This window comes from Sander lucioperca, chromosome 9 (assembly GCF_008315115.2).
Source record: "Sander lucioperca isolate FBNREF2018 chromosome 9, SLUC_FBN_1.2, whole genome shotgun sequence".
NCBI lineage: Eukaryota > Metazoa > Chordata > Actinopteri > Perciformes > Percidae > Sander > Sander lucioperca.
Genome location: NC_050181.1, coordinates 6620945 through 6644310, shown reverse-complemented (window position 1 = coordinate 6644310; position 23366 = coordinate 6620945). Strand labels below are relative to the sequence as shown.

At 39.9% G+C, this 23366-nt stretch overlaps 1 protein-coding gene across 7 annotated transcripts; it reads right to left on the bottom strand.

Moving 5' to 3' along the window:
- Positions 1-356: 356 nt before the first annotated feature.
- arhgef18a (rho/rac guanine nucleotide exchange factor (GEF) 18a) lies at positions 357-22274 on the bottom strand. 7 transcript variants are annotated; one of them, XM_036005293.1, is made up of 25 exons: positions 22054-22274; positions 17697-17735; positions 17127-17190; positions 16933-16956; positions 16521-16581; positions 15658-15789; positions 15185-15270; positions 14401-14541; positions 13740-13990; positions 12221-12346; positions 11757-11874; positions 11155-11406; positions 10020-10096; positions 9537-9718; positions 8960-9015; positions 8032-8211; positions 7647-7784; positions 5321-5324; positions 4960-5050; positions 4805-4867; positions 4669-4716; positions 3979-4458; positions 3295-3610; positions 2862-2966; positions 357-1628 (listed from the first exon to the last, which is right to left on the bottom strand). In XM_036005293.1, exons 6-25 carry the CDS (start codon positions 15723-15725, stop codon positions 1429-1431), a joined length of 2982 nt encoding a protein of 993 aa, XP_035861186.1. In that variant the 5' UTR covers positions 15726-15789; positions 16521-16581; positions 16933-16956; positions 17127-17190; positions 17697-17735; positions 22054-22274; the 3' UTR covers positions 357-1428. The 7 variants fall into 7 exon arrangements, with proteins under 7 accessions (XP_035861186.1, XP_035861190.1, XP_031149776.2 ...); XM_036005297.1 differs by lacking the exon at positions 16933-16956 and having other exon boundaries at positions 15654-15789; XM_031293916.2 differs by lacking the exon at positions 16933-16956.
- Between the last annotated feature and the right edge of the window lie 1092 nt (positions 22275-23366).

The window sequence follows — 23366 nt, the reverse complement described above, 5'->3', positions numbered from 1 at the left end:
TGTTTCTGGATGTATACCAACGTTGCAAACAAACTCTTCTTCATTTCCCTGGAGTCAGCGAGCACTAGCGGTTATCCTACAAGAACACCGTTGAAAGTTTGTCACACTAACAAATAACATTACCTCCAATAAATCCATGCTTTAAAGCAACATTATGTTACTACTTTATCTAAAAATATAACTTTATATCGCAGTGGTCAAAGAACTATGCCTGTTTTTAAATTAATACTTAAGCAAGAATCATTGCCACTGTGAGTACTCTGCCCTAACACAGACACGACGGTCCGCTCACAGTCAAAGGCACATTTTATTCTATTTGGAAGAAAATTTTAAATGGAACCAAAATGAGACAGCGGTCCATCATCAACATAATGTTTATTGTGTAATTATGCTAGAGCATTATTTAACAGGGAATGTCACTCGGAAATATTTCTCTTACATTCTCATAAATGCTTTCAGCAGCTGCCTGGTTGTAAACTGAAACAACCCTGCTGATACGGAGTCGTAGACTCTCACTGTCTCCAGTCAGGAAGTGCACAAAACAGCCGATAGTATTTACAAACAATAACTTGTAGATTCTCCACATACCCTATTGATTTATGATTTAATTATAAGACATACTGAGGAGCAGGACCACAGTAAAAATTCCACGGTTCTCTGATTCATTCTGAAATAAAAAGTTTGTGCTTGGCACCTCATATTTAAACAGATGTAAAAGTTGGTAAATCTACAGCTTCCTCACACCGTATTTATCATTCATTAAATTAAAAAGAAAGCTTAGGAGTTAAGACACGAGTGCTAATAGTTAAAGACAACCTACTTTCATTTAAAAATAAAAATGACAAAAAAAGAACTTTGGCAATGAAAGGTTTCGCAGCATCTTAATTTAAAATATCTTTCCCAATGTGCAAAAAGCTTTTTACATTTTTTGAACCACTAACACAAATGTACATATCTTTCTAAAGCATGTCCATCAGTATTTTTTTACTTTTTTTTTTATGTTCAGCTAATCTGAATGTAGTCTGGCTCAACGGATGTACATTGCTGGAATATGACATCCAGCGCTCTCCCCTTTCGCTATCTCTGCTACCTATTTTGCGAGGACACTGTTGCTGCATCCGGGGTTCAGCGCCACCCAGGACCATTGTGATTGGTTTAAAGAAATACAAACAAGCCAGAGCTTTTTTTTCCACCCCCTATCCCAGAATAGATAAGCGGTGTAGCCAAACCATACTCCAGCTGTGGAGATAGGTCTGGCAATGCAAGACTAATCTGAACGCAAACAGCTGGTTTCTAGTGATAAAATATCTTCATGCTGGACACACATGGAAGTCATGTCCAATGTCTTTAAAAGCTCCATCAGTCTTTCCATGTGTAAAAGTCTTTATGATGGACAAGGCCTCATCCAAACTCCAGTCAGGTTTAGGATTAAAGGAATATTTCCTTGTCTTTGCTCGTTTTGGGAACATCTTTGGGAAAAGGAGGAGGCGGCGTGCTTGTTTTGAGAACATCTTTGGGAAAAGGAGGAGGCAGCGGCGGTGGTGGAGACTCGTTGCTGCTCCTCTTGTGTGTGCTAAAGGACTGAGACGTTTTTATACTGCGCATAGATCCTGGTGGGTTGAAGGCACCTGAAGGGACAATGAAAAACTAAATAAATGAAGCTAATGTATCAGCAAAGGCAGTAATTCATACCCATATAGCTTAGAATATAACAGAAATCCCCATGGATAATGGCTCATCTTTAAAAAAGAAAAATAAATTAGAAATATCTTCAAAGACATATTGTGAGGCGGCCACTTGCTAGAAGTTTAGGGGCTATATGTCCTGTGCTGCCTGTGATTTTTATTTTTTTTCACCCATTCCTGTTGTCTGGCCTTCATAATCAGCTTGTACTTCTTTACTTATAGTATGTTTTGCAGGTTGCAGATTCTCCACAAAGGGGGAGGCACATTTTTTTTTCCTACTATCGCCATGCCAAGACCCGCCCTTTCACACACTATTATTGGCCAGGCGTCCATGCTTACGCAAGGTAATGTAACCCGATTTGTACAGGTCCTATCCCCTGACCAATCGGCTATCCTAACCTTAACCACTCGAGATCAATGTCTAACCCCAACCAATCGAGCTGCTATATAAGGGCGGGTCTTGGCGTGGCCATAGTAGGGAAAAAAATGTGGCAAGGGGGAGTAGCTCAGTCACTAACCAGTGGTACACATGCCAACCTGCACCACATACAGGACGAGAAAGGAATAGCAGGAGCAGTTTACACATGTTGATGTCTCCACCTTCAGGCATAGAAAGTAGTAGCTGTTGCAATTTGAATCCCTGTCAAAGCTGCGGTTTGTTTTTGAGGTGTTACATTTCACACGTATATCAGCTTTTAGCTAAAATACCATAATTAATCAAAATGTAACATATTTGTGTAACACTAAAATCTCTAACAATCTATGAACGCAGCGCTCATTAATTAAGCTTTTTCAGACACTTGACCATCAAGTGCAAGAGGTCTTTAAAAATACAGAGTTAATTATGCTACCAATAAACAACAGATTATTAGAAATACATCCAATAACACCCAAGTTTAGAGCTATCCAAGACCTCAGTCAACCTACATTGCTTATATTGTTTGGTTTTTCTTTTGCCATCTGCACTTGTTCTGGATAAGTGGTCCGTGTTTATTCATTTTATTTTTTTACACAAGTGGTGGTGAGTGTTTGATTCTTAAAATATTTTTGGATAGACTATCAATTCAAATCAAATGTGGATATGTGGATATCCCATGATGTGGGAACAAATGTGATTATATGTAGGGGTGATGTCTTTATAACAGACTGAGTGAGAAGCCAATTCTTTGTCTGTACCTGACAGGTAGATTCTTTGGGGACTGCCGTTCCTTTTGGCTCTCAGACTGCCTCCTTCTTTCCCGGTCACTCGGATGGGCAGCACCTGGTTCACGTCTATACCAGCTGGATGTAGAAAGACAGGAGTGGGGTCAGGGTTGACACACTAACCAAATCTTTAAGACATTTGAATCTGACAGCTGATGGAGCTTGTTATTTACCAGCTGGCCCACTGCTGATGAACAATGTTTTCTAAAAGTTCAGCTGCAGCTAAATATTTCAAACCAACAAATAGTAAATGTGGCAATTGTGGTCACTGTCTGCAAATGTTTCTCTGTCTAAAGACAATGAACATCTGCTCATTTCTTTTGTATTGTAAATGCATGCAACACCAGTTTTAAAACTCTTTGAGAAAGAAAGTACACAAAGATTTAAAACTCAACTGTATCCTGACCTGCACTGTGCGTTCTCTGGTGGGACCCTTTCTTCTTGAAACCTTTCTCCTTTCCCTTGGACTGAGCAGCCAGCTTGGTGGGGATCTTCTGTTGCACGGCAGCAGGTTTGTGCACCTGGTTGGTGGTGCTGATCAGGTGGACTGGCAGCTCGGGCTTGGCTGGCAGAGGATTGATGCTCTCCCTGCGCGGTGGAACCTTTGGAGGAGTTTCCATGGAGTTGGAGTTGGTGGGCAAGATGTGGTGCTTTAGATCCAAGGTCCCACCTCCGTTCACTATGCTTCCCCTGAACGACTGGTAACTGGAAAGAGGCCAGTGCTGGGGAGAAAGAGGAAATGCATAACTCAAACTGTTATTTCAGGGAGATAAATTAACTGATCTCCCCTTTGACTTCTACCTGTGAAGGTTAACTACTGACTCTAGTGCTTTTTTTGTTGTTGCATTTTAGCTTTAAATATTTTAATTATATTTTTTAAATGTGCTGTAAGTCAACGCCATTGTTGAGTTCCTCATCAAAAGTGTCAGCGTTAAAGCAAGGCTCAATTTAGTTCTGATGATCTTGTTTCAAAAGACTTAAAACCACTTTTGTTATATAGACTTTGCAGACTTAAATGTTCCCTGACTAGATTATACTTTGTGATGGACAGATGAATACACAATAATCAGATTCTCATCCGATTCCTCACTTGTGTAGGATCATCATAGTTGATGTGTACTGGGATGTACTTCTTTATTTTCTCCTGCAGCTGCTCTAGGCGCTCCCTCTCCTGATTCAGACGCTCCTTGTTCTTGTCTACCGATTGTGTGGATTCCCTCAGCCTCTCCAGGTCTTGCTGATAGTCGTCCTTCAACCTCTCCAGCTCAGCCTTCTCTTCCTTGAGCTTCTCCTCCCACTCTCGGCAGTCCTCCTCCCTCTGTTGCAGCCGAGCCTCCAGAGTCTCAATCTGTATCCTCTGCCGCTCCCTCTCCTTCTCCCAGCGCTGCTGCTCCTCTTGAAACTGGGCCTGCAGCTTGTGCAAGCTGGCAAGTTCCTCCTTTTGCTTCTCCCAGTTGCGCTGCTTCTCCTGCTCGAGCAGCACACTGCTGTAATGACGAGCGGGCTGCTTGCTCTTTGTCTGAAAAGCATGCTGCAGCTCAATCTGGCTGTCCTGATGGGTGATGATTGCCTGCCAGTGACAAATTGATTAGAAACATGACACTGAAACATGAAATCTACTATAGGAAAACACAAATGTATTATTATGGTAGAAAACAGATGGCATTCTTTTCATAAAGCACACATTCAGCGTCACAAATATAGCAAACAGCTAAAATATTTTGAAATGAGGTGCCTGCTGAATACAATATATACTTGAGAGCAATTCACAATGTCTTACTTCCAAGCTGTACAGCCTCTGTGCGAGCAGTATCACCCTGTCACACACCTACAGAGAAAAATAATAATGCACACCAAAAGACTTGAAGTGACAGATAAAAAAGAGGAAAATAATAATAAGTATTAGAAGAAGTTACCTCCACCTCAGGAAAATGACTGGAGGATAAACTGCAGTCTGGCATCTGTGTGTTGTCATCAGCCTTATAGCAAAATAGCACAAGCAATGTAAATACTTGATGTTTTATCACCAGATGGAGGTAAGGATAAGATCCTTTATATCGGTCTCACTCACCAACTGTTCCAGGCTCTCAGAGCTGTAACTTTCCTGGAGCTGAGGGTCACTAGTGGAGGGACTACCCTCGCTGCCACCTGCATCTCCATCTGAGAAAATGAAATCATACACATCCAAAGTCAATAACTTCACATATTCAATATGAGTAGAGTGACCTATAATTTCTGATGGTAAGAACATTTATTGAACAGGTACAAACAGCAGCAGTTACTAGCTTGTTTTTCAGCTCAGAAATATATATATATTTTTAAGGAGTTAACAGTATGATTGGGTTTGTTGTGAGGAAAACCAATGCAATGAATGTTTTAAACAAATATTTAAACGGTATTATATAATTACAGTATTGTATACCAGAAGTAACCCATCTGTAAACTTCCCTGATGCACCATTTAAGAGTTTCAAAGAAGGTTGTCAAATTCCCTGACCACCTCTATTAAAATGCAAAATGTCTTAGTTAGTTATAGATTCTTCAAGTTACACATGAATAAATAAGTATATAAACACATATGTTTGTTAGCCCATCATTAAATATATCAGCCATGTTTTACTGCAACTCATTTAGCTGACTTCGCTGTCAACACACAAACAATAACACGCATAAAAAAAGAGGTGATGTCACTATGAAGGTAAATATGGTGCAAAATGGGAGAGCTTGTAGAATACGATGTGAGAACTTGCAGAACAAAAAATCTGAACTTGTATGTTAAAATTTGCACTTGTAAAAATAAAATTTGCACTTGTAAAAAATATTCACACACATGTGATCTGAATTTGAAGTCATACAAAGAAAAAAAACATGAGAGCTTGTAAAACAAATCTGAACTTGTAAGTTGAAATTTGCACTTGTAGAAAATGTTCACACACCTGTATTCTGAATGTGAAGTTACAGAAAAAATATTCACAAATGTGTAGATTGATATTTACATGAACACAATGACAGCTGCAAACTTATAATGCAACATTTACTCGTATACTTTTTTTTTTACTCTGGTTCATTTTCCATCACAACCACAACTCAGTGATTACAACCTCTGGAATCTGTCACTGCAACTTCACATATGTGCTCTCTCGCATCACAAAGTGGCCAATCTGCGCACCTCGACTTTCACAACACTCTTGACGATACATTTGGTGCAAAACTAATTTGTACCTGTGGACTTAGGCTGTGGAGCTCTGAGCTAACAGAACGGGAAAAGCCTTCTTATATACAGTCTATGGGAAAAGCAGGGTTTCTATCGCCAGATGAGGGACAACTCTGTCCGGCTTATTTATGTAGCATGGAAACTTTCCATGCTAGCGTTAGCTAACTAGCAGCCAGCCCGCTTCTAAATAAATATCTTTTAATTGTCTAAACATTTTTAACAGTCAAACTAAAACACTGGCGGTGAGCTCCACGGCCTGCAGCCGCAGACGGACTGTCATCAGTGGGTAACAGGTGCCAAGTTTCGCATCCCTGCCGAGAATTGCATCCACTAGGGAAAATAATGATTTTATAAGGCAAAGTACGGTTTAAAAACTAGGCAATAGTAAATCTCTTTGTCATGTTCATCAATAATGATTAGGATTTTAGAAGGTTTAGAGACATCAATGTTTTATCAGACTCTGTAGTAGCATTTCCTTGCTACCTAGATGCAATTTTCGGCAGCAATGAATTCTGCAGAAATTATTGTTTCTGCCCAAGCGGGTGCAATTCTTAGCAGGGATGCACAACATCAGCAAAGCAAGCTCTGGTCATGGCCGGGGGATGGGCCGCTGCTACCGGATGTGGGGCTCTCCGTGTCCCGCTGGAGCTCCGACTGCAGGTCGAGGTCGGCAGCGAAGCTTTCTGGCAAAAGCAGTGTTGCTACGCTGGTCGATCCCCACTGATGACGGTCCGTCTGCGGCTGCAGGCCGTGGAGCTCACCGCCAGTGTTTTAGTTTGACTGTTAAAAAGTGTTTAGATAATTAAAAGGTATTTATTTAGAAGCGGGCTGGCTGCTAGTTAGCTAGCTAACGCTAGCATGCTATTCCACCAAGTTTCCATGCTACATAAATAAGCCAGACAGAGTTGTCCCTCATCTGGCGATAGAAACCCTGCTTTTCCCGTTCTGTTAGCTCAGAGCTCCACAGCCTAAGTCCACAGGTACAAATTAGTTTTGCACCAAATGTATCGTCAAGAGTGTTGTGAAAGTCGAGGTGCGCAGATTGGCCACTTTGTGATGCGAGAGAGCACATATGTGAAGTTGCAGTGACAGATTCCAGAGGTTGTAATCACTGAGTTGTGGTTGTGATGGAAAATGAACCAGAGTAAAAAAAAAAGTATACGAGTAAATGTTGCATTATAAGTTTGCAGCTGTCATTGTGTTCATGTAAATATCAATCTACACACTTGTGAATATTTTTTCTGTAACTTCACATTCAGAATACAGGTGTGTGAACATTTTCTACAAGTGCAAATTTCAACTTACAAGTTCAGATTTTTTTTTACAAGCTCTCATGTTTTTTTTCTTTGTATGACTTCAAATTCAGATCACATGTGCGTGAATATTTTTTACAAGTGCAAATTTTATTTTTACAAGTGCAAATTTTAACATACAAGTTCAGATTTTTTGTTCTGCAAGTTCTCACATTGTATTCTACAAGCTCTCCCTTTTTGCACCATATTTACCTTCATATGTCACCACTATGTTATTTTTGTGTCAGCTTACTTTTCATGGCGCTTGCACCCGGGTTACCATCAGCCACTCCAAAGGTCTCGGCCCTCCTGAGCCCCCCCTGCATCTTACCCTCATCCAAAAGGTTTGGGTCTCTTATCCATAAGAAGAGCAGGGTCTGCAGGTTTTCCGCTGCAGACAAGAGAAAAAACAACTCCTTAATCTCCTTCTTAAAAAACTTCATCGGTGCTCTCTGAGTCATGACTACATTTCACCTTTACTTCTATGCATATCTCCAGAATTCAAATATTGACTCTGTTATGGCATGACACGGTTTTCATAACTAATTAATGCAGAAATAACTGATACTGAATACTGTCATTATTCCAACCACGTGACAAAACAATGTAGGAGCTGATGTGGTCGGCTCAGCTCTTACCCTCATCGATGGCTCCTTTGAGCAGTGTCGCCCCCTGCTGGAGGTCAGTGGCATCTCCTCGGAGCAGCAGCCCTTTGTGGGGGGTTTCCTGCTCCGTCGTCGTCTCGTAGAGAGCAGCAAAGATCTGCTGCTTCTCTGTCAGAATTTGCTTTATCTGGTCATCCCTTACCTTTAGAATATCTAAAGAGCAACAGCATAACATAAACATGTTTGTCTAATAAATGCAGAGGAAAAAAAATTGGATAGTCCCTCCTGTGGGGCAGTGGAAGACTAAATAGTTTTGTTATGGTTACAACACTGCCAGGGTCCAAAGGTCTTGTGTACTTGTGATATTTTAAACTTACTTTAAATAAGGGCAAGTTGACTAAGCATGGCTGGCCCTTTTCAGTGATTCCCGCTTTACAAAGTGCACAAAAATTGAATGGAAATATATCTAAATAGGATCATGGTCTCTTCCTGTAAAGTTTCTGAGACAAAAACAGCATACAAAGAAAAAGATGTTTGCATACTGAAATTTACAAACTACCCCCAAAAAATAATGATGCAACATTTGAATCTACAAGGTCTTCATCAGGTAGAGCAATTTCTTTTGAAAGCTTGCCGATTTCTGTGTGTGGACAACTTCTTCTTTTCCTTTATCAAACAAAGTTTTTGGCTTAAACAATCCAACCTTTCCTCCATGAAATACCTTAAAACATTTTGAGACCTTTAAGCTTGCCTCTTTATGAAACCGGCTTACATTTGATTTTCTGTGATACAGCGAGCCGTATGCTAAGCACATGTAGACAGAACATTTGGGCACCACCTGGATATTTATTTGGTGGACCATATAATTAAATTGAACACTGAATGTTTCTAATAAACAAATCTCTTCACATAATTACATTCTAAAATCTTGTGTAAGTGCGAGTACTGCCGGCTGTCTTACCTTGAAATTGTTGAAGTTTCGCAGTCAGTTCACGGTACTGTTCCTCTTCAGGATAACTGAATCATAGACATCTTACTCAGTATTGTATTTTATGTCTTATTTCAAAGACATGCATTTTTATTTTTTATTCTGACCAGTTATTTATTTTTATATAATCTTTTCCATACAAAAATGTTCTTTATTGTGCTCTTGTTTTGTTTTTTTATATCTCATAATGGAGGATGGAAATGTTGTTTGGTCTTTTAAGCTAAATTTTAGATGACATGAATCCTTTACATTTTGGAAACTCAGATATTTTCAGTTGGATCACCTTCAAGCCAAGTAATGTACTACTGATAAGGCTACAGGAATTTGATTGATTACTATTTGAAGTATGTACTGCCTTCAAACAGAACTAAATTATGATGCTCTTATTTCAGTCACATTTCAGTCTTATTATTATCTTCATGATCAGGTATCAATGCTATTAACAGACTGTTGCAACTATTCTATGAAACTTTGGTAGAGTTGTAATAAAAAGATGCTCTTTTCAATAAAACTCATTTGGCTCTCCTCTTAGAAGTCCTCCTCAGCTTACCAGTTCACAGCTTCCCGTATCAGCCTCGTCCATGTGATGCGTTCCTCTATGGAGCGTGTGTGGATCTCGTACATCTCCGGCATGCTAGTAGTGCATGCACAGATAAGGTACATGGCTTTGTCCTCATGAGCCACTTCCCTAACGATCAGCCTTTGAAGGGAGATCACTGGTGGTTTGTTATCCTGCATGAGCCACGATAATACAAATAATATGGTTTTATTGTGATTCAAATCATTATCACAATTGGTTGGCTGGATTATTACATCATATCATGTAAGAATATGATATATCTTGATGTAATGATTTAAAGAAAAGAAGGCTGTGTCTTAGACCTATTATTGCTAATAATATCTAGAAAAACTAAAATGTTATGTATACATGATAGACAAGGTAGTGTTACTTTCTCAGCAAACAACCTTCAGTTGAGTTTTTTATCTGTCTGTCTTGACAAAATGTACTTGTTAATGTTTGGGCAGAACTCACCACAGCAGCAAATACAAGCTTATGATCTTTCTCTTGTAAGAGAAGGAGCACGTCTGACAGCAGCACAGCATGGATGTCTGCAGGGAGACATAAATGTTGCCCTGCGTCAAAACAACACAAGTGCTTGAGGTTTTGACTCGAGCTGCCACAGAAGATGGACCTGAGACATACCTGCCTTGCATGTTGTGCGACTCTTGATCTTTGACACTTCAGTAATGAAAAATATGCTGCTATACTGGTTCTCTGAATCTTTAGCCTTTCACAAAATCAATTTTCCCTAAACGTTAAACCTCATATTAAAAAGCAAAGTAAACAAGTATCAACAAATGTCAGCACTATAATACTGCAGTAAACCACTGAGCCGTCAGTCACTCGATGCATCATCCATCAAAGTTTCATCAAAATCAGACCAGTGCACGTGGATGTACACACTTCGGTTTACAATTTGACCTTTGGTAACCCCATTATGGCAATGTGAAAGAGTAGCTGGAGGTGTGAACCTGAATGAGTAGAGAACCATAAAAACTGTAGACGTTTCCGGGGCGGCCTCTGGCTCGCCCAGTGGGGGCGTTTGCCCCGTGTTGGCTGGGTCCTGCAGCGGCGCAGGGTTCGGGTCCGACCTGCTGCCCTTTGCTGCGTGTCATCCCCCCATCTCTCTCCCCCTTTCATGTCTATCCACTTTCAAATAAAGGGAAAAGCCCCTAAAAAATAATCTTTATAAAAAAATAAAATAAAAAAATAAATAAAAAAAACCTGTAGACGTTTCCATGCAGGTGTTTCGCATGACACAATTCAGTAATGAAAAGGCACTTGTACTGTTTTTTTTCCTGGTTAGGGTTAATATGCAAACAAAACAGAGTTATTAACTTTATGTCTTGTTCCGCCTTCTGACACTGTAAAACACCACTGTAATAAATGTGTCATTACAATAAGCATCAGTAATGCACAAGAAAATACAACTCTATTTAATAAACCAGAAAATGCTGTGAACGAGCCATCAGTCTCACTACATGTTCAGCTTTCATTAATTAATGACAGCTGCTTACAAAAAGAATATCTAGCAAAACACTTTACATACATACATGGGACTGTGAGCAGTAGTCATTGACTAAGCCACAGACAAACAATGACACACCTTTTTGTCTACCGGAGGCCTTCCAGGTGACGGTGCCTTCGTGCAGCAGCGTCCTGTTTCCCTGGAGCAGATCCTCCTTGCGGAGCTGCCGGCCGTCCTTCAGCCGGCCCTGAGATTTTGGCTCCAGACGCAGGCCGATGTCTTTCAGACGAGCGGCTTTCTCATATTCACTGACCTGAGCGTTCACCTGGTTGATGGTGTCTTTGATCAGCACCAGACCCTGTACCAGAGACTTGTACTCGTCTGTGTCAGCTGAAAGGAGCATGAAACGTATTAGTCGGCCAGTCTTTATTTATATATTAGGGGTGTGCAAAAAATCGATTCAGAGTCGAATCTGAATATATATATATATATATATATATATATATATATATATATATATATATATATATATGTGTGTGTGTGTGTGTGTGTGTGTGTGTGTGTGTGTGTGTGTGTGTGTGTGTGTGTAAACATTTTATACATGAGACTAATCCAGCCACCATTTGCGTTACCAAAGACAGTAGCCGATTAGATTTTAGTTTGTCACAAGCTGAGCGTAGACTGTAACAGGTATAACGACTTGTAGAGCTGCAGGTAAGTGATGAGTGGTGAGATTTTACCTTCAGTGTTCTGTATGATTCGCTCTACCAGGACGGGATATTTTGTGATGCGTTGAGTCACCAACAGAAAACACTCAGGAACTCCCAACCTTCGCACCAGGGGCAGCTGTCCTATTTTCTGTAAAAGTAAAAAAAAGAAGAAAGAAAGTTGTTTTTTTTCCAAGACTTGCATCATTCCTGTCATTCACCTCACAGTAAACTGTTTCAGGTTAAGCATCACAGACTGTTGTCTTTTTGTTAGTTGCTTCATTCATTGTAGAACGTCAGCACTGTTGTTTGTGAAAAGGCCGGTCTCGTAAATACTGCTAGTGATGATCCAGGCACGCAATTTCAATTTTTGTTTTGCCAATTCCAGTGCATTCACTGCATATTCTATGCACAAAACTAACATAAACCACATGCCTCACTGAGTCTTCAAGAAAATTCCATGTACATAAATTGACCACCTAGGGAAGGTTGCTCACCCTAGCAAGGACCTGCAGTTTCTTGTTATTCTGCAACTGCTCTTTGTAGAAGGCGATAGCTTCATTGTGATGACCGCAAAAAACACTGTAACACTCCATCATTCCTTCTCCCAGTGGTCCTGAAAACTAACACAAGAAGGAAAAAACATATTTAGATTTCTTCCCTTACAGTGCGTTGCAGACATACCAGCATACCCTATACACTCAGTCGGCACACTCAGAGTAAGTGGCTAAGGTTGGATAGAGGTGAATGAATATACTATACAAAGAGCGAGGTGCTGCTATCATAATATATCAGATAGTTGGTGAAGCAAACCTCAAAGCTGACCTCGTATTTGTGCGTGTCACAATATTAATGTCAGTGCTCCATGTTTGGCTCTAATGACACAAGGCACAAAGCTCCTGGGAGCAATGGTAGCAACTTGTGTGCATCTCATTTACAAAATGTAAAAATGTCACCCAAATATAAAAACAAACTAACTATAAAATGAAGGAATCTCTGTCTGTCTGTGAGCGTGTCCGTCAGTATGGCCGTCTGTCATTCAAACACCTCGAGAATCGTTTATCCGATCTACTACACACTTGGCGGGTGTATTGCTGGGTACACAGTGCAGTGAATTGGTGCAATTTGTAAACGCGACACCTTCAATATTAATAAACTGTAAATCAAACGCAAAAGATGTCACACGCAGCACGCTGTTGTACGGAAGTAAACATGGAGGCCACTGAAGTCAGCTGCAAGCCGTCTGCAGCAGGCTAGCGCCGACTATTTGGAAATTAATACCTCCAATGTGTATTTCAGCGCATGAATGCTGGATATACTAACAAACGAACTCTTCTTCATTTCCCTGGAGTCACCGAGCATGAGAGGATATCCTACAGGAACAGTGTTAGTCTGCCATTGCAACTCAAATTGTGCAATTTTGTCATTCTAAATTTATACAAGAGGGTTAAGGTGGGCCTGAACGATCCACACCTGCTTCGGATCCTTTGATTAATAAGTAAATTAATCTAAATGGCAGTTTCATACATCAGTGTTTCATTCTGCAGCGGCGCACCACCGTGAGACCATGAATGAGTGTCTGTGGTTAGTTCACATCTGTAATAACAGCAGGACAGTCGAGTTTCTGTTATCTAGGCACCTGTGTTTTTCATCAGATAATTCTGAGATATATCAAATAAAATCTTATGTGAAATCAGTTTGACTAAAATGACCAAATTATTGGTTTTGGTGAGACAAGATTAAATGAAATGTTCAATATAATTGAATAAGATATTTGACACAGGAACAAGACTATTTATAGTGACAGTGGATAGACAGTAAAGGTGGGAGAGAGATGGGGGATGACACGTAGCAAAGAGCTGCAAGTCGGACTCGAACCCGGGCCGCTGCAAAGGACTTAGCTTACATGGGGTGCATGCTCTTACTGGGTGAGAGAGGCCGCCCCAACTATATTTAAATTTAAGACTCGATTTAAGAAGATCAATTACATTGATTGACTGCATGACTCTGCCCTACCTGAGAAATGAGAATATCCCCCAGATGTGTGATCTGGTAGTTGCTTGGGCTTCCTTCCTCCTGACTTGTCTTTTGGCGCAGTTTGAGGCAGTTAAGGAAGTGCTGGTGGAGGTTGAGCAGGGTTTCCACCCCAGCAAAGAGTCGCTCCAGCCTGGCCTCCTCTATCAGCAAAGACTGCCTTAACTCGTGCAAGTAGACACGGAGAAGGATTTTTAAGGTGCGTACATGGTGCATCTCCGTCTGGATCAACTCTAGGAGATTTAAGAAAGAGGGATCTCATGATTAATACGTCTGGGTTAAGTGCCTGAAACATATAGGAACATTTGTGTGGGGTATAATGAAAAATGTCTCATAGGAAAACACAACGGCTGTTGTCATTATACTTTTCATCATAGTGGAAGTATTTACCATCAAAAAGGTCCTCAGAGTTAAAGAAAGCATCCATCAACATCATAATTATAGGCACTGTCATTTCTGCTCAAATAGTGCAATTACTATGTACTCTACCATCATCAGTGATCAAAGTTTCATCTTCTTCAATGACTGATTGACATGAGAAAGTTCTGTCTGTATATACACACACTTTATTAAGATGATATATGATTATAACTGAAAATATCTTTGGGATTATCCATTTACAGATTTAGCCGGTTAAGCCTACCATAGATGACGTCCTGCCTTTTAACAGCCTCTTTATTAAGGGCCTTCAGGTAGTTCTGGTCCACAGCCACGTTCCACGACTCCGCCTCCAGGTTTTGCTGGTCGGACTCCAGCTCGCCTTGCAGCAGAGCATAATGGGAATCTGGATGACGCATAGAAAGTCACACTAGACAAGGCTTGTGCTTTGTGGTCATATGAGTAGGTATATCAGTGATTCATAACTGGACAGGTTATTTTTAATCATTATTAAATGTCTTATTTTTGTGGCAAAAATGTTCTTTACATGGCGCCAGGTTATAGTCGTGTCATACTGTTTCATTACTTACAAACATAGAGGAAGGTTTAAGTCAAGAAAAAGAAATTCTAACTACTGTAGCTTCTTCTGACTGGATTTTGTGGACATGTTACAATAATGCCACTGCAGCATTACACATTACGCACTGATTTTTCTCTCCGTCCATTATTGAAAAAAAACAAACAACTGATTATTTCTTTCGTTGCGTTACAGAATTGTATTTAACTTAATCTCTCTTTAACAACATTAATGACTATATAATTATTCATCAAAACTTTGTCACTTATTTCCTGGCAAGAGGAGCTTTGTCAAATCCCAGATCAAAAAAGTACACGGGAAGAATGTATTCTTCAAAATCTGTATCTGTTTAAGTCGTTTTGGGATACTGAATTAATGTTGTACAATGTCTCAATTACAAAAGATTTGTTGTGACAAAAAGGTACAGGGAGCTTTCAGCAGCTTCTCATCGTGCTGACAGTGACCCACTGACCTTCTAGGTTGATGGGCTCAGCCAGCGACACAGAGTCCTCAGAGGAGAGCTTCAACCGCAGGCCCTCGACCTCATCCATATCAGATCTAGTTCATATTTGATAAGATAAAGCTAAACAGGTCAGCGCACAAACATGCACACAAAAAACAACAAAACGGACACACACCATCAGACTTGGATGGTTGATCTTACCTATTCAATGCCAAGTCTAACACAACCTTGATGTCAAAAGTAGAAACGCCAGTAAAAACAACAAAAGACATCCCATGACTCAGAATCAGGTTTTTTACCGCACATGAATGAAATTAACCTGGAAAAACATGAATGTTTGTTTTCCAGTCAAGAGTCAGCAGCTGAAATACAACCTGCGTCATCTATGTATAAATTAGGACACTGTCGGTTGTGGTCGAAGACACAAATATACAGGATGGAAATCACTTTAAAAAAAAAAAAAATAATACATGCTCACCAACCTGGGACTTGTGTCGTTGTAAGAGGAGGAACCAGGCTGAGCACTGTGTTTTTTAGGGGTGACGGTCATGCCTGGACTAAGGAAGCAGGCAGGAAGGCCATGGAAGGCTGGGGGAGAAACTCTCCCTGGAGCTGAGAGAGGGAGGGGAGGGGAAGAGAGAGAGAGAGAGAGAGAGAGAGAGAGAGAGAGAACAGAGGAGGCAGAGAGAGAGAGAAAAATAGAGTAACAGAAAGACAAATACTGTGTGAAAGACTAAAAGAAAGAAGTATGGAAAAGAAAGAGACAACAGATGCAGAGGAATGAAGTTTAAATTACCTTTTACAAGTGGGTGTTTTCCTTTGTCTTTTCACTCTACATGGATGAATAAAGAGATAGGCATTTGTCTAAAGGTGTCCAGACACCATGACAGCAAATGTGTTGCAGTTATTCATTCATTATTAGGACTCTTAACATTACTGAATACATATAACATTTATTTACATTCGGAGAAACACATTAAGGAACAAGAGGACTCTTTTACAATTGTGTCCAGTTCACATCATAAAAACAAAACCGCACAAAAAACCTAATCAAGTCAGAAATCCGAAATATTCTTACCTTTTAGAGCATGCAACAAATAATGCTCAATAGAATGAGCTGTGTTCTACAGTTATGCGACACAGACGAGACTATTTAAATGTGTAAACATAACTAGCTTTGTTCATGTTTATTCACCGTTTACTTTGACTCATTCATTTTCACAACAGTTTTGTACAACATTAAAACAATATGATTACATCACCACAATACAATAACACTAAGTCAATGTATTAATTATCGCCCGGTGCCACTTTAAAAGCAATGAGGATTTCAAGGATTAAGAGTTTATTAGTCAACAGGAAAAAAGCACTTTGATGACTCACAAGCCCTCAAACAGAAAGATTACCTACAAAAGAAAAAGGACTGTAAAGTAGAGAGTGCATTTTTATGGTGCTGAATCCAAACAACAAGCTGCTGCTAAAGTAGTAGTAGTAGTAGTAGTAGTAGTAGTAGTAGTAGTAGTATCTAGCACTGTGGAGAGGGACCTGGTTTGGCAAACTGCGACGTCACAACTCAAGTTAGCTCTCAGGCAAAGACGCAACAAAAAAAGATAGTGCTGGAGAACACAGAGTTGTACTACAAATTGCAATGTATTACAGTGACACAGGTACAGTATCGGTTTGCAAATACATGGATCAATACTTAATGTGCCACTTTAGAGAGACATTACATGACATTTATGTCAACAAGCTCTTACCTACTCAGCAAATTCCTCTCCACTCTGTGATGCACATCACCGCAGAATGGGGTGTGAAAATGTTAACAGATAATGTAATAATCCTATGACAGCCTTTCAAATCCAGCTTTGAAATTAAAGTGTTTCTCATTTCTGTTCTGTTCAATGACTTTCAATGCCAATCATCTCTATGTCTGTGACAAAGAATGACTCACCTTGTTCATATATACTTCTGCTTATTGTTTTCAGTGTTATGTATTCCACCGTTTCCTTGTGATACTGGAAAAAAAAAATCATAAAGGGGAGAAAAATCCTGTTAAACCAATGGATAAAAACAAGAGAGGAAAATGCAGAAATAACTGACAATACGCTCTTCGGTCACAGTCTTATCAAATTTGGTACAAACTCAAACAGAAAAAAGCGAGTGTACTGGTTTTCAGAGCAGTTGGTCTATGAATGTCTGTACATGCTAATCGCCCTTAAGGGTCAACGAGACTGATCACTTGTGTACAAAGGCCTCCACCTGATTCAAAGGTAGCAATAGAAAGCTTGTGGCAATACAGACAGGAGGAACACAGCTCTATAATTGTGTGGGTGGTTCCATAAATTATATTGATCAAATAAACTTGAACAATGCATAAAATACAGCCAAAATTGCTAAAAAAAAAAAACAACCATCCAAGCTACAGTACAAACTGCAGCCTAATTATGCAGTTGTTCAAAGTCAGACACACCTAAAACAAACATTACTGTTTGAATTAAGGAGTTGTGTGACACAAACTTACACAGGAGCTCTCCTGCTAGCCTCTGGCTCACGACACGTCCTGCAGAACAAGAGCAAAATCCACAATATCAGTGTTTGTAGCACACTGCTTAGAAAGGCTTAACACACCTCACATTCATCAGGGCTTTAACTTCAACTAGTGCAAAAAACAGAGCTCAACAGTAGGCCTGCACGATTAATCGTTATAAAATCGCGATCTCGATTCACCCTGTTCACGATTTCATTTTTAAATAACTTTTTTTTTTAAATGACTTCGATTCTCATTTAATTTTACGAGCCGACTGCATCACAAACGCTACTACTTTCTTCTGTGAGTTTTAAACATAGACTGTATAAAATAGGTTTTAAAGCGCTCCAAGCGCTGCAATGCTCTCCCTTCTCTTCATTGTAGCCTCTATGTTTACAGGCTTGTGGTGATGCGCAATGTGCTATAGGTACCAAAAAAAAAATCTATGTTTGGTACTGCCAATTTGTTTTGTTTTGTCATGGTTCATGTCTTTGTGAGAAAAAAAATCGTGGCAGAGAATCGTGATATCAATTCTAAGCTAAAAAATCGTGATTCATATTTTTCCCCGAATCGTGCAGGCCTACTCAACAGAGAATTACAATTGTGATGTTTGATTAATTGCTTAAGCCATCTATCAAGCAACAAGACAAGTCGACATCCATGCTACAGTAGCAGCTTAGGCACAGCAGTGCTTTGAGCTATGTCAGCATGCTAACATGCTTACAATGACAATGCTAACCAGGTGTAATGCAGCGTTTCCTCTATGTTGATTTTGTAGTGGCGGCCCACCATGGCAAAATTTCTGCCACCACGATATCAGAAATAGGGCTGTACAAAAAATGTAGTCGCGGTTGCCTTTTAAATTATCCTACCGACATAATGCACCCCCCCACTGGCTGCTGCTCACATTGCAATTTAACAAGTAGAACTATTCAGAGTTTATTGGGCCGGTCCAGTTTAACTCCACATACTGTTGTGTCGATGTAGTTTATTGTCAAAACGTTCGCTTTCTTCCGAGTCGACTATTAAACGAACAGCTCCACCAAAAACGTCACCGCGGTGGGTCCGTTCTAAGTGTAGACCTGTTGTAGATGTTAAGTGCCCTATCGTTCCTCAAAAAATACAGTTCAATCACAACTGAAAATATGCCTCATTGTGTGTGAATAGAGGTGGATAAATATATCTGCGAAGTGTCAGTTCCGTTTCATACGTAAAACATTTGGCGGCGAGGGGGGGCGTGGTTGTGGCTGCTGCCATGGTCCCGCTCGACGCCCACTGCTACTACTATTATTAGCCTATTAGTAGTAGTTCTATTATCATCAATGTGACTATAATTGCCACTGTTCCTTATGTCATTCAATTATACTCACTGCTATAATTATTATGAGTCATATTTCTGTATTTATTGTAGTTAGGTCTTTCTCTCTCTCTGCAGATGGCCACCAACAACCATGAGCCAGGTTCTGTTCGAGGTTTCTGCTGGGTAAAAAGGAAGTTTTTCCTCGCCGCCGCCGAACGATGTGCTTTTGGAGGAATTGCTGGCTCTGTGTAAATTTTAGTGTGGTGTAGACCTACTCGTCTGTAAAGTGTCTTGAGGTAACGTCCGTTATGATTTGACACTATAAATAAAATAAAATAGATGTCATTGCCAGGGGATGGAAGATAAACAGTATGAGGAGCAGAAAACAGTAACATGGCTTGCGGCTGGGTTTATGAAAGATGTTCGTGTACAGCTTCTCCTCTGTGCCACAGAACATCTTGTTTGGATTTTAATTGGCTCACCGACAGGTAGCCTACATGCTGTATTGTTGTGTGTTTTTCCTGTGACTTACGTTAAGCTGTTTGTATGTTGCTGTGTGCAGTTTTGTGTGTGCATTTGCAAGCATATTGTGAAGAAAAGAAAAAAAAACTAACGGGACTAAAGTCGTGGAGCAACCAACAGACAAACAGGGCCTTGCCATGGATTTTTACATTTGCTTGTTTCACCTTCACAAGTGTGAGGAAGTGTGTCATTTTTTTGCCATTTTACAGACTAAAAAGGAATAATAGGTTATTTGTAAGAAAAGTCACACATCTCAATACTGCCTAGATCCCTCTGCTCTACCTGCTGCTCAACCATTTTTTGTTGTGTCCTGAAATCAAAATCATGAAGGAGTATCACAATGTCCCAGTTTGTATTACAATACTCTAAGAATCACATATTTCCCATTACTCTTTTTGGTTCTGTCTTCTGGGATAGAAATAACAGCAGCTATGCTTTGGACTTAACCAATCATATTCATTTTTTATTTAGTTATTTATTTTTTTATTTATTTATTTATTTTAAATTGTACATGATTGTTTCTGAATACCATATGCTACATTTGAGATTCTCAGCATACAAATAGAGCTGCAAAGATAAAATCGATTAGTTGTTAATTTTGCGAGAAAAAAGTCACATGTGAACATTACGAGATTGAAGTTGAAAATGTACGGAAATAAAGTTGTAATATTGCGGCTGCAAGGCTATTGTTGGTTACATCAGCGGGCTATTCAAAAGGTAGGAATCCATGTGCCAAAGAGCACTAAGGCCCTTTAGTGTTGTACTGCCGGCGCCATGAGGATCGATTAATTTGATGATCTGTCGTATTGTGTAGCCTACTGCTGTACCGTAAAATTACGACTTTAATCTCGTAATGTTAACATATGACTTTTACAAATTTATTTTTGTAATTTTAAATAATTTTTTCCCCCTGAGGGGGCCCTAATACTCCGTCGTAGAGTAATTGTTTTATGAAAAAAAAAGTAAAAATTCTCTGATTTCAGCTTCTTAAATGTGAACATTTTCTAGTTTCTTCACTCATCTATGACGGTAAACTGAATATCTTTGAGTTGTAGACAAAACAAGCCATTTGAGTGACATTTTTCACAATTTACTGACATTTTAGAGACCAAACAACTAATTGATTAATCGAGAAAATGAACAACTATGAAAATACTCGCTAGTTGCAGCCCTACGAACAAACAACAAACTTTACAGCACCACTTGCTTAAGCACTTTCCCACAGGCACTCTTATCACATTACTTTCTTGAAAGACTTATTTCAAAGCCTCATGGTATGTTATTAGCCATATTGTAGTTGTATGGTTCAGGCCCTTGTTGTGAGTGACAGCCACACCTCAAATGATTCACCCACTCTGGGTGGAAAGGGAACAGAGCAGCATAAAATACAGCGCATTCCCTGAAAGAGACAAAACAAGACGAGCAAGTCTGCCAAGTAACCTGCAGAGGACGGAAAGACAGCAGAAAATACTGGTACGTGCTGTGTTTTGTGGAAAGCAGTTTCACTTAGAAATACATGGGCCCTTATCTCTTCAACACGACAACAACAAGACAAGTGAGAGTGGCTAATGTTCTGCCATGACAAGACAAATTAAATCAGGCTATTGACAGTTAACAGCCCTGAAACTATACCCATTTGCCTGAGGAAGCCATAAAAGCTGACTGATACAAAGAAACCAGTGATCCCTGTTGCTCTTGTTCCTAATAAACCCATGAGGCTATATTTGTTTCACATCATCACAGAAGTAGGCTATAATTTGTCATTAACAGAAACACCAGATTCCTCAAAGAAACAGGTGTTGCACTTTCCATGTTGCCTTGCATCCACCAGCCTTGACAAGGAGTTTACTCATTAACTAGATACTGTCGGGCTAGTGTGTGCTGCAAACGCATGCCAATGTCTTTCTGTCAGTAAGTGAATCCTACCCTTACCAAGAGTGACGTGTGTATGCAATGCAATGTGAGCCCCGGGTAACCAGCACTTCCAAACTGTAAACATATGATATGAGACTGACATGAAAATGTAGTCATAATTAACGTTGCCATCAGGGTGTGTGTGTGTGTGTGTGTGTGTGTGTGTGTGTGTGTGTGTGTGTGTGTGTGTTATCCAGCGGAAGGGGATTGTGAGGAATGTCAAAGTGCTAACGTTAGGTGAGAGTAACGTTAACTGACCTGGATTAATAACGTTAGCCACTGAAAAAAGTCAGCAGAGACAGGTGCTTTGGGGTTTCAGGTGACAAAACAAACAGGTTTAAGAGTTGACACCGGAGTAGCTGCAGATGACAACTTATTAGCTAGCTAACGTTAACTCATCTAACGTTACCTAATTTACCTAGCTAGCTACATACAACGGCTGGGATTTAGATGTAAAGTAAGTAAGGTAATGCTGACCAAACAAGAGTTTAGCTAGCATTAACCGAAATAACGTCACCATTTTTTAACGTTAACCAATGGCCGTTTATCAACTTTTGTCGTGTCCGCCTAACTACTAACATTAACAAGAACAACCAAACAACAGTTTCATCTTACCCGGTGTTGTAATTATGCAGCGGCAGTGCCAACCGAAAGCAAGAGACAACTTTATTTCCAGGCAAAAAGGCAAGAGAGGGAACACATATCCACTGTGAGGATGCCTCAGGAGGAACAAGTGCACAAATAAGAAACAATGGAGCTGAGCTGGAGGGGGTGTTTTAAAAAGAAATCCCAGCCTCCTTTGGATGAGCCCTCCTTCCCTCTCTAAGCATTGTGGGAATCGTCGGTTCAGTGCAACCAACACTTTCCGTAATCAAGTTCATCTAGCAAGACTGACAGCATTTTCGCTCCGTCTTTAAATTAATGCAGAGATGAGATTATATATGCCAGGCTGGAAATCATTTGGTGTGAAAACTGAAATGCTTTTTATTTTGCCAAATATAAACAGCTTTTTTTGTGTATGCAACAACAGGGGATTATGCAGATAGGAGCTCAGGTAATTTGTCTAAAATGTAATTTTCACCACGCATTTTTTTTAGCTAATTGAACTGGTTTAAGGGTGTGTATTTGGTAAACTACAAGTCAGTTTTATAGCTACTATTATCAGAATATGTGTAAGAAATTAAACTAGCAGGTCCTTCACTTTGTTTTTTGTTATATGACTGGATTAATGTGGAGTAGTATAGTCATTCACTTGCATTATTGCATATCAGGTACATACTTTGATAGAAGTTGCATTTAGTGATCCCCAGACAGACTGAGATGTGGAAATGAGGCCCTGACTTTACCTGGACTGCACTGGGCAGGTGAAACCAGGGCCACCATAGCCAAGATTCTTTTTTAGAAACAATGAGGTCACAAATCCCTCCTAACACATCCCTATCCTCTCTCAAAACATTTAGACCAGAAACCAAAAAGAAGGTCTCATGTATATTTAAATATGTGGATTTTTCATGTTCAGTTTGAGTGTTTAGTTCAGTTGAAGGAAAGGTTAAAGGTGCAGTAGGTAAGACTTAGGTTAGGTAACTAACTTTCTGTCATATTTGCTGAAACTGATAACTATGTTAGATTAGAACTACATGAAGCAGGTAATTTAAAAAAAATCCGGCTCCTCTGGCACTACCTACAGCCTGTGGTGCGATTTGCAAAAGTCCACAGCTCCCTGTTCAGATGCACCAATCAGGGCCAGGGGGGGGTGTCTAACTGTGTGTCAATCACTGCTCATGCACACACATTAATTTTCCCTTGTGGGGGAGGGGCTTAAGCGGAAAGGGGGGAGGGACTGAGAAGTTGTCGATGTTCAAATTTTTTGGCTAAGTCCTGGATCTTCGCAATCCTACCTACAGCACCTTTAATATTGTTTTTCCAAG

What these genes read in the sequence shown, in the direction of transcription:
- arhgef18a (XM_036005293.1), bottom strand. Translation starts at nt 15,725, where the DNA reads ATGACCGTCACCCCTAAAAAACACAGTGCTCAGCCTGGTTCCTCCTCT. An exon ending in AGCTTGTATTTGCTGCTGTG is followed by an intron (nt 9,719 to 10,019) that starts GTGAGTTCTGCC and finishes TGGCTCATGCAG; the next exon opens with GATAACAAACCACCAGTGAT. An exon ending in CCAGAGAACGCACAGTGCAG is followed by an intron (nt 2,967 to 3,294) that starts GTCAGGATACAG and finishes TTCTACATCCAG; the next exon opens with CTGGTATAGACGTGAACCAG.